We start from the raw sequence: 14,400 nt of genomic DNA on the forward strand, positions 1-14,400 counted from the left end.
CCTCCCATTTAAGGAAACTTTGGCTTCACAGCGATTCGATTAACGATACAGTAGTTGGTGATTCGATTCAAGGACATTTTTTTTTTTTGGAACGATTCGATTTGATTCTGTAAACCACGATTCCATTCAGTAACTTGTAACCAAAATTCTATATCCATGAAATAAACATGCAATAATGCAAGTGAGACTATCTGTATTCTTCTGAAAGGTGAAAAAATAACCACAGAATTACTTATTTAACATATTTATTCTATAAAAATGTAAACCTGCATCATATTTTATGCTGAATACAAAAATGTAATTAAAATATGCTCGGTTATTTTTAACATTTTTCAGTAGACTACATGCTGGCAGGGGAGAGTGTCTTAAACGTATTAAAACATTAATCATAAGTAAGAATCACGATTCATACGATTAAACCCATTTATATTGATTATTGGTGAAGCCAAAACGATTCATTCTATTTATTTATTTTAGCAGATGGATTTAGTAGAATCTATAGGACTGACGATCGATTCATCGATTAATTGAATGAATGGTTACACCTCTAGTGTAGTCGGTTAGGCTCTGACTCACGATATTCCAATATAAATGCGTTTGTGTCCACAAAGTTAAGTGTTTGCTGTTCAGTGATTTAATGATAAATGATGGTCATCGGGTCTCAATTAAACAGCTTGAGTCCCTTTGAGTTTGTACTGCAGAGAGCAAGCTAGAAATCTTGGGGTGTTTTTTTGTTATCCGTCACGTCTGGAGCTTTGTTGAATTATTATTTTTTTCTTTAAATATGTTTATTAAAAGGCTCTCATTGAGATTAATCTTCATCTTTCTTCCAGTTTAAATAAAAACAAGAACATTGGCAAAAGTGTGTAAAGAATATTGCAACTAATTATAGGAAAGCCGGGTTCCTGCTCTCATTTTCCAGGACGTTCTCAGTGCTGATCCAGCTGGTATGCAGGCTTCCTCTCTCTGCACATTTAAAATGTAAACGATGAGCAGTCTATAACTTATTCAAATTATGACAAATTGATCACACAACAATAAATAATAAAACCTCCCAGCCGGCAGTGACTAATCTTTACATTTTGAAGGATAATGATAATCACATTATTCAGAGTTGTAACCTGCATGTCAGTGAAAAAAATACATCTGAGCAGCTGTAAATGTAGCATAACTTAATCTGTGATATTAACAATTAAGTTTCTATCTTTACGTGGAGTTGTTTTGAGTTGATCGGCATTCGTTAAAATGTTGTTTGCAATTGTGCATTTTTCCTTAACATGTGTTGACGTCAGCCATTGTTTAGTCACACCCAGACACCGGGCAATTATTTTGTTATATTTACTCTGTTCCAGTATAATTACAAAGTGGGCGGAGCCACGGGAAGCTCGCCAGGAGTAAGACCACAGCTGTTCTGTTGCACCATACCAGGCCTAAATGATCCCAGGCTAACCTGATCATCAGAAGGTCTCTCATTACTACAATGCTGAAATAATAAGTGCTATTAAAACATATTGATACAAACTGGAGGTGGTTTGCAATAATTATATATCCTCAAGTACAAATACAACAGAATATTTGGCTAAATCATTTCAAAGTACTTGATTTTTTGCTTGATCTCCCGCATAAAAAGTTGATTTTACTTAAAATTAAGTCGTTTATAATAAGACTTGGTGCAAAAAAGTTGCTAAATAAACTCCAAAAAACACGAGATTTACAAAACAGATATTTTTTTTAATTGATGCAAGAAAAACTCCAATCAATGACGGCGTCACAGTTCATCTGAATGTTGGTGCTTTTAAAAGCTGATTGATAAAACCTGGAAGTTTTCAACGTGTGCCATGTTTGCATATCCTAGAGGAAGGAAACATGCACTTTTCACGAAAACAACAAAAAAGGACTGTATGTTCTTGGATATGTGCAAAGGACAATAAATCTATGTTTCCAGGACTGCGGGGGTCTGCGGCGGCCGAGGGAAGTCAAATTTAAACATCTTGTGAATCCATTTTCCAAACCAAGATGGAGGAAACTGCTTTGGCACACGTAGCAGCAGAAATGGAAAAAAAAATGACAGGAAAACATACAGGAAATGGTCGTTTTTGAAGACATGCACATACAGACGCATTCTCAGACTTTTGCACATCGTGTGAAACTGTTTCCACGGCGACCCTCACTCCGACAGAGTCACAGGCACTCGTGTTTTTTTTTTTACAGAACGGCATCGCCGGCGGTTAATAAAAGCTTGAGGTTGTACGGGAATAATTCTGCGATACTCCTCGATGTTCAGTGTGGTTACATAACTGGTACATGTTCAATAGTGCTTGGAACAGAATGATCCCATTAAGCTAATGTGATTCAGCCCATGAGCGTGTGTCATAAATCAGTGTGTCATGATTCAGGTCTGGTTGGGTGTGTGTGTGTGTGTGTGTGTGAGAATTAAGAGGAAAGTACGGTGTGTGGCATTTCCCTTCAGCCAGTACGTAAGATGATGTGGACTCCAGAGTCAGTAAAAACAGGGCCGCTCATGTCTCCCACTTTGAGAGCAAAGGAAGCGTCTTCAAAAGGCTTCTGCATTTGACCTGAAAGAGATTGTTTTATTTATCAAAAAAACATTTCATGATCATCCAGGCCAAAAAAGAACAACTAAGCCCATTTGTTCCTACTGAAGACGTAAATCTTTAAAAAAGCACCACTGGTTTATAGTTTCATTTTTAAAAGGAGCTAAATCATTTCTCTCAAAACAGCTGGTCAGTGTAGTTTTAGCAAACACTTCTCACACATAAAGAAACGGACTATTTGTTGGGGACTATTTACAGCTGCGGATCAATACACATTCCCCAGACTTCTTCTTAGCGTCTGTACCTCATCTTTATTTTATCTGAATAAAAAAAAAAGTTATGTTCACTTATGCAGACATGTTTATCCATGTTGTCCGGCTAAATATTAGCATATAGTATGATATATTTTACGTACCTCTGCCAAATAATCCCAGATCTCCACCGTTCTTTGCTGAGCTGCAGTCACTGAGCTGAGAGGCCAAGGACTCGAACTTCTCCTCTCCAGACTTGATGTCTTCTATGTACTCTGCACAGAACAGATACATAAGGAACAATGCAAATGCCCTGATTAGACCCCCCCCCAACCCCCCTTTCCCAGATGCCTTACGTACTCTGAATGAGTTCCAGGGCCTCGTCTTTAGTTCGCGTGATATTTTGTTCCCGCCAAGAAGATGGACGACGTGACTGATTATGCTTCACCAGGAGGTGAGAGCAGCGAACCTGGGAGAAAAAAAAACAAACTGGTCAGTGTCAAATCACCCCAGAACCAATAAGACTCTTTGTTTTCTTCCCCTCTTAGAGAAGTCACCACTTTCTAATAAGACACGTCTTATAGATTATAAAAATAGTATTAATTAGCACTCTTATTAAAGTACGTGGCTGTTTATAAAGTGATAAACTGTGTGCGAAACGATGCAGAGTGCTCCTGCACATTCAAATACCATAGATAGTGTCATCTGCAAACTTCCCAAGAGTTCTTCTTCATGTCGGGAGGTAGAAGTCATACAGCGTGAACGGGAGGGGGCCAAGCACGTGGCCCTGTGGAGCTCCGCTGTTATAAACAGGTGTAGCTGCCAATCCGAAATGCCTGAATTCTGTTTACCTGAAGTCTAAGAAAGAGTTGTGGAGTGATATAGTCGAGCCCCGGGTGCCAAGTTTAAGTAGAGTTGTTCCGATTCCAGTATCGGAAATGTTTCGGCGAGTACTAGAGTCCAGTCACCGATCCGATACCACGTAATTTATTAGAAATAGGAATTTATTTACTGGTTAGCTCCGTTAGCTTTGACACAGTTCTTCTTCGCCACTCTTAAAACAGTTGCGCTGTGCTGCCATCGTCAGCTGCTGATTTTAGGGTTAGTTAATTATTTTTAATAATTATTCCTATATTTATTTAGTTAAGTTGCTGTTGCACTACTGTTTTGTACTGTTCTATTTAAAAATAAATGGCTTCCATTTGCTGTTTTCATTCATGTTTTACAAAGGGTTTAACCTGAGCCAGGCCTGAACACAATGATAATCATGCAGGCGTGGTATGATCTTTTTCTTCTTCTTTTAAAAAAAAAAAAAAACACACTGGTATCTGTATCGGTACCGGCCGATACCCCACAGCACGAGTATCGGAATCGGTATCGGGAGGGAAAAATGGTATCGGAACATCTCTAGTTTAAAGGTCACTTTCATTGGGGAGTTTGTGTTGAATCTCAAATTCAACAAACAAATTATATATAGATTAACTCCCTCTGGAGGCGAGGCAGACATGCGCCTCACTGTTTGTTCTGCCATTGCCTAAAAAAATGTCTTTTAAACAAAAGACACGTCGATGTGTCACAGGAGGAAATGCACAGTAAATAATTAGGTAAATGACAGCGGGATTCCATTGAGCTGCTTCAGTCCTGGAATGTGCTGACTCACTGTCTAATAGAACACTTGAACAGAATATGGTTCATGTCATTAAAGTCATCGATGGGAAAGGAAAAGTCTAACTGGAGTAAAAGATGCTCTACGTCCATGAAAAACACCTCCTTTTGTAGGAAACCCGACGATGCTCGTAGAGCATCCGCACTGGAGGATAAAATGCTACCAGATAAGTGCTGGATGTCGTCTTCGGGGAATTATTATGGAAACATTTTTATATTGATTTATATTATCGCCTATCAAACAAAGAGACTTATCAAAGAAAAACAACAGACAAACTGATGAATTAATAATGAAAATCAATGTTAAATGCAGTTCTAAGTATTATAAATATCAGATACACAAGCATATGGTAAATTAATAGATGTTAGCAACTAGCCATGTTAGAAGTGACCTGGGTTTGAATCCTGATCCGCAACTGACTGATAAAAAAACAACAACAACAACAACAGCAAAAAAAGGCAGAGGGTTCGTATAGAAAATAAAATAATATTGGTCTGAGAAGGAAAAAAAAGTCACAATTACTTCAAATACTTCAGTCCTGGTATATACAAAAGACAAAACCTAAAATTAATGCAACTGCCCTGAATGTCCCCACGCTGCTTTTATCACTTCCTGTTTTCTGCGTTTGACATGTGAGCGCAGCGTTTCTGATAACGAGGAGCGGTTAATTCCACCGTTTACAATAAAGATGCGATCAACAGGTTTGCTACCAACTTCCTCATCAAAGAAATGCAACAAGCTGTATCGGTATCACAGGCCGCAAGTGTGGAACAGGAAAAATGTTATGCATATTCGACAAAGCATCTAGAGTTTTGGTTCCTCGTTATAAATTGGCATGTGTGGACGATACTCGTATGTTGGAGCCTCAGTATCGACTCTGAAGGAAAAGCACACACCAATAAGATGCAAAAATACTTCAAATCAACAAAGATATGTGGCTTTTTGGACAACACATTGACTAATTATTTCATCATTATTATTTATTATTCTAATCCAGGACATTGCACAAAAATGTGTGTACACTGCAGCACGTCTGGAATATAATATAGTATATATATAATATAGTGTCAAATAAATAAAATGCAGTCTTTTAAAGATGTGACTGAAACCACAGAATTATTATTTCCGCAAACCACCAGATGTCACTGTTTCACTAAAGCTCCATGAGGCCTCCTCCACCCATCACTAATTATGATCATCACTTTACTAATTAAGTCTTATTTTATATTGTACACAACGTTGTGACTCTCATTATGAAAAGTGCTCTTCAATAAAAGTTTATTGTGATTATAATTTTAAAAATTACACATAATAACCTTGTCTGGCTCTCCGTGGCCATCGCCCACTGGACGTTCCCACTGGCTGGCATTGGTGATGTGGTTGAAGTAGTACACTTTGCCTGGAGGACAAAAAGTGAAGGTCAATAAGGCGGAGTTCATGTTTTTTTTTTTTTACAAATGCATGCAGCAGAAAAAGCCAAAGAAAGACACAACATTAGAAAAGGCATAGCAACTGCTGAGCAGGCAGCTCACAGTGTTGTCCTGAGGTGGATCTGGAGGGTCAACGCTAAGCTTCCGCCACAATGCCATGATCAGCTGTGAGCGCCATAGAGCTGAGGTATCAGAATCAGCCCAAAGTCAATGATTCACGCTTTTTTTTTAGCTGCATCTTTGGAGATAAGCCATATTGTGCAGCAGTAGTGAAATGTAACCAAGTATGCTGAAGTACAAATTCAAGGGGAATGTTCAAAACCATGCATCTCCAGATGTGTTGATTTTGAATGTTTGTGATGTACTGAAAGATGAAGAATTCCTTTGTGTGGTGGGATAAATCCCCTGCTTCGTAAGCTAAATAAACGATTTAAAAAGCCTCTGGGATCAGCTGGAAAATGCATCGTCACAAAGTTGAAAACAGGGCTGTTTTTCAGAGCTCATGAAAGATGACTTTTAAAGAGATACGTGGTTCTCACAGGACAGTGATGCTACAAACAGATGATGATCTTTTAGAATATGTTGGACGTCTGTAGATCAAACTACCAAACAGCAGTTAAAATTAGAACTGTAAACATCTACAGCAGCAGTATTAATCCAGAAATGTCACATAATAATAATAATAATAATAATAATAATAAAAAAAAAACACTATCAGGGACCACTTTACTGCACAATGAATACTTTTGTTCAGCAGCAGTACAAAGATAGAAATAAATACAGATGACTACGCAGAAAGCAACATAAAATAAGAATATAATAGAAATAGAAACCAGGGCATTTGGACACAATGATAAAATGACAGTGGTGTGATTTACAGCAGCAGTAAATATGTCTATGCAGTGTGGACCTGGCTAATAAATGATACGAGTAGTCAGTGTTTGTCTGCATTGAAAAAATACAACATAGTGCAAAATATAATGTGGTATATTATGATACAATATGAGCTATGAGACATTGTGATATATACATGTAGGGTCTAGTAGAGTTTTGAGTATTTGGAGTATTTCCACAGCTCGGTAGAAGTACTTTAAAGTAAGTACTGAATACTTCTTCCTCTACTGTTGTGCTGCAGCCCAAGCTGAGTGAGAGCAAAGTAAACTATAAAACATTTACGAAGTTTAAAAAAAACCCTGCTGAGGCTCGTGCGGTCTGCAGGTGAGGCGCTGGGGCATAATGACGTCATGCAGGGCCCTGCAGTAGCTAGGTTGAATGGATGAGCTCTGGTGCGAAGCAGCAAAAGAACACCAAAACAGCACATTTAACAAAATGCCCCAATAAGACCAATTACCCATCACTGGTTTCAGCATATCACCATGACATTTAAACTCCCATCTACCTCGTTTCAACACTAAAACCACGATGCTAGGCGCTGCTAGCTCGTAAGCTAACTTCTACTACGTTACAATGCCATTTAGCTTTAGCTAGCTAGCACATTCAACCCTTCCGTTTCATTTACCTGAACTGCGGCTCATTCTTTTCTCCCATCCAGCGGGTAACTTCTCCTCGTCTGCCATTATTATTACTATTTTTATTTCCTGCAGCCGCGGTTTAAAATTTAATTTCAATGAAGCTACCGTGTGTGACAGTTTGGGCCGCAGCTACTAGAGCGATGTACGACACTTAGCAACGTGTTTACGGTACGAGTTGTTTTGAGCGATCGGGTCCGCCTTTTTTTGACACTGTCCCGTCATTGGCTAATGTGCGCTGTCAATCTTCGTCATTTCTATTTGATTGGCTAAGAGGTCTCATTACGCGAAACGAATCATCTTTACGGGCGGGTTCACGGTGTATCATCGAAAGGGGATATTTGTCATTTTGCAGTGAATAACCAGGTAAGAGTGTAACATTTAATACACCGTTATCTGTAGAATTAACACAGTAGTCGACATTTTTAAGGTTAAAACGTTGGTTTGCTTGTGTACTTGTTAACTCTATGCACATGGTCTGTACGCTTTATAACGACCGCCGTGTTTGTGAGCTCCAGCTAGCTGATGTTAGCTAGCATCAGACAACACCACCTGGCTAATAACTGATTTTACAGGCTCTGTTTCTCTAATATAGCACACTGGGAATGAAGTACATCACCTAATTTCTAACTAGCTACATGAATGCGGACTAGTGTGCTAAATTACGTGGGTAACGTTTTTTTTTAAAGCGACTCGTAACACATGTTATGCTAACAAGTTCCCCCCCTTTTTTTTCTTCGGCTGACAGAAAACTGAAAATGATCGAGGTGGTTTGCAACGATCGCCTGGGCAAGAAAGTCCGGGTCAAGTGCAAGTATCCTTCACTGAAACTAGAGATAATCCTGAATTATGAGTCCTGCCAGGTGTGTTGAGCTGGGCTCACGTGGAGTCAGCTTGAGTTGGCGAGTTTCAAGGTAGTTGTTGTCATAGAGATGCTCAAATAATAGTATATCAAGGGTAAAATAATATTTGAAATAATATATATTTGTGTAAGGCAAGTGGGTAGTGATTTCAAAATGAATGGACTTGTCTAAACAGAAGTTTAATCATGTAAATGTGTGTAAGAATATATGAAATATGGCTAAATCACTTTAAGTGACGATTGTTTTCATTATAGATTGAGCTGCACATTCTAAAAACACAACTATGCATTGTATGACATTCATATATCATGTGTTATCTCACCAGTACTCTAAAGCCCCAAACTATTGAGTTTACTGTGACTGAAAAACAGCTTCCCATAATGTGCTGTAAGCCTCAGTAACAGGATGATTTTGTAGCCATAATAATAATAATAATAAATTACTTATATAGTGCCTTTCAAGGAACCCAAGGACACTTTACAGAAAGTTATGTCATGTTAACCCGGGTTAGTTAAACCATAGTCTTGAGTGTGTCTGGTTTTTCTGTGCCATGGCGTTGCTGCTTCCTTAACCACCACGTTTCAGCTCTGAAGACACCATTGGAGATCTGAAGAAGCTCATCGCTGCCCAGACGGGGACGCGGTTTGACAAGATTGTATTAAAGAAATGGTAAGTTGCTCGTCTGGAATACTGATTGCAAGTGTTTTTGTGTCTATCAGCAGCTAAATATTCCTCCTCTTGTTCCCACAGGTATATCATATTTAAGGACCACGTGTCTCTGGGTGACTGTATCCTTTTCTAAATCTTTGCAGCCGCTCTCTCACTGTCATTAGATCGGTACTGTAGGTTTTTATATTTTCACAGAACTTACTTTTCATACTAGAAGTAGAGGTACTGTATCTGTCGAGGTTATTAGACTTAATTATTGGCTTAACTTGCACTTTTGGAAAAATAACACTAATGTTGTTATTCAGCAGCAGGTAACAAACCCGCTAATAATTAATTGTGAATCCCTTACTGAGTCCTAACAATTGGGGAAAGAGTATTTTCCTACCTTGTTTATCTTTCCTTGTATTGTGAGACATGATTTGCATAAGTAGATGCCACAACCACTGATTACTACTCTTTTTAATATACTTGGAAGTAATGGTCATTTAAATAACATTATTGTCAGAATACATTTTTTTTCTAAAATGTTCTGATGTGATATTGTGGATTTTAGCAGTGGTAATTAATGAACTGTATAAAAACAGCAATTTTCTAATGTATATTAATGATGGTAAACTTATACAAAGCAGAACTGTTTTATCCTGAAGTGTTAAGCACTTAACCACAACCTCTGCAGATGAAATCCATGATGGGATGAACTTGGAGCTGTACTACCAGTAGAACACACACACACACACACACACACACACGCACACGCACACACACACGGACTGGATTGATCGCCGGAATCCACCATGATCAGAGAACACGGCTGAAAGCGAGGCGCGGTATCTACAGAGAAGAAAACAATCATCTTAGTTTTATCTTTTTATCTTTTTTGCCTCCAATGTAAAAGACATGATGTTCCGCAGTTTTTATTTTGATATTTTGGAATTAAAAGCGTATATTTACCTACCTCCAAGGCTGAGTGCTGGTCATTGTTGTCTTGTAATTAACTGTAGCCTCTTAATTTCTCCAAACTAATATTATACTGATCTTTACATATTTTTAAAGCACACAACTTTAGAATGTTAATACATTTTACTGCATGCAAATGTATTAACGTTTTATCACAGAAATGGCACACGATTTGCACTTTGAGTAAAAGTAACATGACGGTGTGTACAGTTCACTGGTGGAAAGCAAGTACAAAGAGTGTATTTACTCAATTACTGTGCAGTACAACAAGTACAACCCTGATGTAAAATACCCAAGCATTAAAACCTTCCTACTTTTTATGTTTTTACTAAATTTCAGAGATAGAAATAAACTTCTGACAACTGGGGTTACGTGTTAACATGTTCATAAAAAAAGATTTAATCACTTTATAAAGCATACGTTGTGAGGTACTCGGTGGTATATAAAGCTGTTAAAAGTCAATATCGCTTATTAATTTAACACTGGTATATCTAACGATGCACAAAGCGTAGGTTTTGGTATCGGGACTCAAAACATAAATCAATATACAAAACCGTTAACGGTGTCTTTATGTAGCATTTTGATTGCAGAACCTTCACTTGTAAAAGGAGTATTTCTACTGTTTTTTTTTAATGAAAACTTTAAACCATGACGTGTGGATGTAAAGTTTGAGTGCACGCTTTGTTCCGAACCAGACGTTCATCAGATCAGCTGGACAAAACTTTTATTCACAACACTGGACAGTCATTAGATCACGAGTAACAGCATCTCTCTCTCAAACACACTGGTGCAGACGGGTTAATGCAACGGATGGAAAGCAGATCCACACATAACGGCACGGGTCTATACGCCCCCCTCTGGAGCCGCGTCAGCAGTAGTCGGAGTAGTCCTCCTCCACATAGTTGGCTGGGAAGAACCCCACCTGGAAACACAGCAGGAGTCCTTAATGATGAGGATGTGTGTCTCTGTGGATAATAGTAGTTAAATCACACACTACAGCAGCGGGTTGTGTGTTTGCATATTCCTCACCCGGCCGTACACCTCTCCTTTCCACCAGCCGCTGTGACCTTTCTTGGAGAGGATCTTGATGGTGTCTCCTTCCCGCAGCGACAGCTCTGAGCGGTCCCTGGCCGAGAAGTCATACCTGGCCCTCACCACGCCGAAGCTCCTCATGCTGCCTCCTGTCAGACCGGCCAACGTCACAACACGGATGAGCTTCCAACAATTGTTGGAACGTTTTGGGGAAATGACCTTATTCTCTTTCTTGCACATAGTTTTGATGAGAAGATCTAAAACACGCTCATATCTCGATTTTGGTGTAGTTTTACTCATTTCATTCTGGGCAAGAAAGAGAATGTGTGTATTTTTCCCAAATTGCCAAATGATTTCTTGAATCATGACGGAGTGAAGTGGAGGTGAACTGTACCTGGTGTGGTTTGTGGCGTGTTGTTGGGCGAGTTGCTCTGCTCTGGTTGCTTGTAAGGCGTACACAGCGTGGTGTCCACGTCCTTGAAATATTCCTTCAACGAATTCTGCTGGTAAAACTGAATCATCTCCTAACAGGAAGAAGAACGCCGCCGGTCGGTTCATGTGAGACGGACATCAGGACGTTAGTGTGTTTATTATGGTCACTTGTCATATTTTAGCAGGTTGAGGTTCGTCTTGACTTACGATTAAACCCTTGAAGGCTTTCTTGTCATTGATGCGGTACAGGCCTTCAGAAGACGTGATCTTAATGTGCCTGATGTCCATGTTGAACCTGCAAAAGTAGAAAGATGGTTATGGATAACAGAGACAAGAGTAAAGCAAGTGCTCGGATATTAACAAAATTAAAAGGGGAAGTTCAGTGTTTTGGGTATTTTATCTTTTAATTCAGTTATAGAGAGAATTATTAATTACACACAAAAATGGTGAGGCATTGTTTAGTTTGATATCTGAGTGATTTCATATGAGAATGGGTTTATACATAATGTAGTAATCCCTGGTTGGAGAATATTTATTTTCCTGTTTTTGAGAGGAAGTGATAGCAGCTCATAGATATTCAGCATCTCGTCAGCGTCGTCTTTGGATTGATTGTTTTGTCTGAGTGACAGTGAAAAACCCAAAGATGTTTAATTGATTGAAGTCATTTAAGACAAAGAAAAGCAGCTCTTTTTAGTTAAGAAGCCGGAAACAGAATTAGTTTAAAGAATAGTGACTTTTAGAAACTTGTTACGATGGAAAATTCCCCTTTTAAACAACTTTATCCCCGTTTTAATCGACATATCTAGCCTTTGTTTGACCTGGAAATGACCAAATCAGTGTTCACAGAAAATGAAATACAGTAAACAATTAATCTGTCTTACTTGATGCTGATGGCAAACTCTCCTCCATCTTTCTGCCGGACGAGGAACGTTCCATCAGAGCGGGACATCAACAGGTTCTTGGCAGCGCTTCGGTCCATGTTCCCTGCAAACCTTCAAGCACAGTGAGAATCAGAACCTTATTATTTAACTATTATTCCACTCGAAAAGGTTTGAAAGACGGAATATCACAAGGCCAATTAAAGGTTCTGCTTTAAAATCACTTAAACACTTTAAGTGCCCTTATTTAGCATTTCTAATTATACAAACAATTAATAAATGGTTTGTAATGTAATAATATGCAGCTTTTAGGTCATTTTCAGGTTCTTAATAATGTACAGTATTTGTCAGAAGTCATAACTTCTCCTGGAACTGTATTTTACTGCATTATCATTCATTATTTACACACCAGCCTCCACTTCCAGGTGCCCACGAGACGTTTAGTCAGCAAATACCATCTTATATCTGCTTATAACTATGTTAGTGTGGTTTTTAGTTTTATTTCAGAAGTAATCTTTCATCATCAATTACTGTGATGGTTTAAGTTTTTTGTTTGTAGAAAAATGATGCGGGCGACTTAGTCTTTTTGTTGAACTCCAGGGTGTCACACTTCATTATACCACTAGGTGGCACCAAAGTAATAACATTCAAATCTTTCACTTTGAGGACAATAACGTTGTTTTTTTCATTATATTCATAAATATTTACAGCACTTGAGTCCTCTAGAATTAAAACGTCACTGTTATTATCATGAATGTCATGTAGAAAGGTGACTTTAGACAGAAAACCACGAGTCACAATGATACAGTCCGTCTGCCAAGCTGCTTTTAAAAAGCACGTTTCACTTCCTGGTTCCGTTTTCGTGACGATAAGCGGCTTTTTCAAGCTACGCACCTCATAGCTTTATTTCTTCCTGTGTTGCAGCACACAACAGGGGGTTTGGTGAGCAAGTGATGTAATCTAGTTCCTATTGGTACTCACCAGTTGAAGTCAGACAGGTCTGTGGTCTGCTTCTGGGGAAGGGTGAGGGGACACAGAGGTTAGATTTAAAACAAAAGGCCTGCGATATCAGGGTAATAACTGGATTTCACTTCTGCCACAGTGAGGTTTCACTACGGGGATGTGGTGGTTTGTGTCTGCGATGTTTGCAAGCAGACACACGGTGTCACTTTGGCTTTTTAGCAACAAAAAAAAAAAGAAGAAGAAGATTTTTATGGCATTTTCGTGTTGTTGGAGGGTGTGTGGTGTTCAGGAGCTCGCTTGGCTCGTGCATCGTACTCACAGAGACGTAGGGCTGGACCTTTTGGCAGGGGAACCATCCCATTTGACCGACGGTCAGATTCCTTCCCTGAGTGACAAACACAGCAAGCGAATCACACGGCCGCACTGGGTGGACCAAGCAGTCATTGCCACATCCAGATGAATCATCGGATCGACATGAATAAGTGAGCCGCAAACAAACCACCACCCTGAAACCGATGACTCAGATGCAGATGTGACGGATATGACGCCACTTTGGGACGCGGGGATTAATGAGCAAACTCTGGCAAAGCTTGAAACAACTGAAGTGATTATTTATGGATAAAGAAAAAAAATGAATAAGAGCTGTTTGAACTCTTTGAGATTAAAAGACTTCATTAAATATTGCGGCTCCTCCAATTCAACAGTATGACAGATTAAAGTACAAAGCCAGTGTTCGGATGCTTTAGTCCTTTTACTACAAAGACTTAAGCTTTTAGATGTGTTTGTTTGACATTAACTTGCAGAGAAACATGACAGAGATTTATCATCATCATAACGAGGAATTAAATAACCCTTAGTTACTTTTATGTAGCAGTCTACGTTAAAACGACATCCACGACCTGAAAGGCTGCTACGTTTTCCCAGAGTCCACTTTTCCTTATTTTTTGTGTTGGAAAAATCTCAAATATAGACTTTTGAAGTTTGCAAAAGCACTTTAAACAAAAAAAAGTCCCATATCTAAACTGCTTTATCATGCTACCATAAAAAACATCACATAATGATGATCGTCATGATAGGAAAAGTGTTACTAACAACAACATGACAGTATAACAGGGAGGCAACATGCACAACACCAGGACCCTGAACACAAAGCAGCTAAATGGAATTCAGCCATT

The 14,400-nt window shown here is 38.9% G+C and overlaps 3 protein-coding genes across 7 annotated transcripts in view; 1 reads left to right on the forward strand and 2 right to left on the reverse strand.

Annotated features, from left to right (window-relative positions):
* Positions 1 to 1,710: 1,710 nt before the first annotated feature.
* Positions 1,711 to 7,602, reverse strand: pin1 (peptidylprolyl cis/trans isomerase, NIMA-interacting 1). The gene is made up of 5 exons (XM_084005241.1): positions 7,422 to 7,602; positions 5,789 to 5,871; positions 3,167 to 3,275; positions 2,971 to 3,081; positions 1,711 to 2,576 (listed from the first exon to the last, which is right to left on the reverse strand). Exons 1-5 carry the CDS (start codon positions 7,477 to 7,479, stop codon positions 2,467 to 2,469), a joined length of 471 nt encoding a protein of 156 aa, XP_083861367.1. The 5' UTR covers positions 7,480 to 7,602; the 3' UTR covers positions 1,711 to 2,466.
* A 107-nt stretch (positions 7,603 to 7,709) lies between these two features.
* On the forward strand, positions 7,710 to 9,924 carry ubl5 (ubiquitin like 5). Its single transcript, XM_084005843.1, has 5 exons — positions 7,710 to 7,797; positions 8,180 to 8,245; positions 8,880 to 8,963; positions 9,045 to 9,082; positions 9,640 to 9,924. Exons 2-5 carry the CDS (start codon positions 8,190 to 8,192, stop codon positions 9,681 to 9,683), a joined length of 222 nt encoding a protein of 73 aa, XP_083861969.1. The 5' UTR covers positions 7,710 to 7,797; positions 8,180 to 8,189; the 3' UTR covers positions 9,684 to 9,924.
* Positions 9,925 to 10,627: 703 nt separating this feature from the next.
* Positions 10,628 to 14,400, reverse strand: part of vav1 (vav guanine nucleotide exchange factor 1) — an 18,357-nt gene continuing 14,584 nt past the window's right edge. For 3 of the 5 annotated variants that reach the window (XM_084005836.1, XM_084005835.1, XM_084005838.1), the window contains 7 exons: positions 13,545 to 13,610; positions 13,244 to 13,275; positions 12,266 to 12,376; positions 11,592 to 11,679; positions 11,347 to 11,476; positions 10,950 to 11,101; positions 10,628 to 10,842 (listed from right to left, as the gene is read on the reverse strand). In XM_084005836.1, coding sequence (XP_083861962.1) covers positions 10,789 to 10,842; positions 10,950 to 11,101; positions 11,347 to 11,476; positions 11,592 to 11,679; positions 12,266 to 12,376; positions 13,244 to 13,275; positions 13,545 to 13,610 — 633 coding nt within the window. In that variant the 3' untranslated portion in view covers positions 10,628 to 10,788. The remainder of the gene's footprint in view (positions 10,843 to 10,949; positions 11,102 to 11,346; positions 11,477 to 11,591; positions 11,680 to 12,265; positions 12,377 to 13,243; positions 13,276 to 13,544; positions 13,611 to 14,400) is intronic. The other 2 variants (XM_084005839.1, XM_084005837.1) reach the window with 1 other exon arrangement.

This window comes from Eutrigla gurnardus, assembly GCF_963514095.1.
Source record: "Eutrigla gurnardus genome assembly, chromosome: 3".
NCBI classification, from domain to species: domain Eukaryota; kingdom Metazoa; phylum Chordata; class Actinopteri; order Perciformes; family Triglidae; genus Eutrigla; species Eutrigla gurnardus.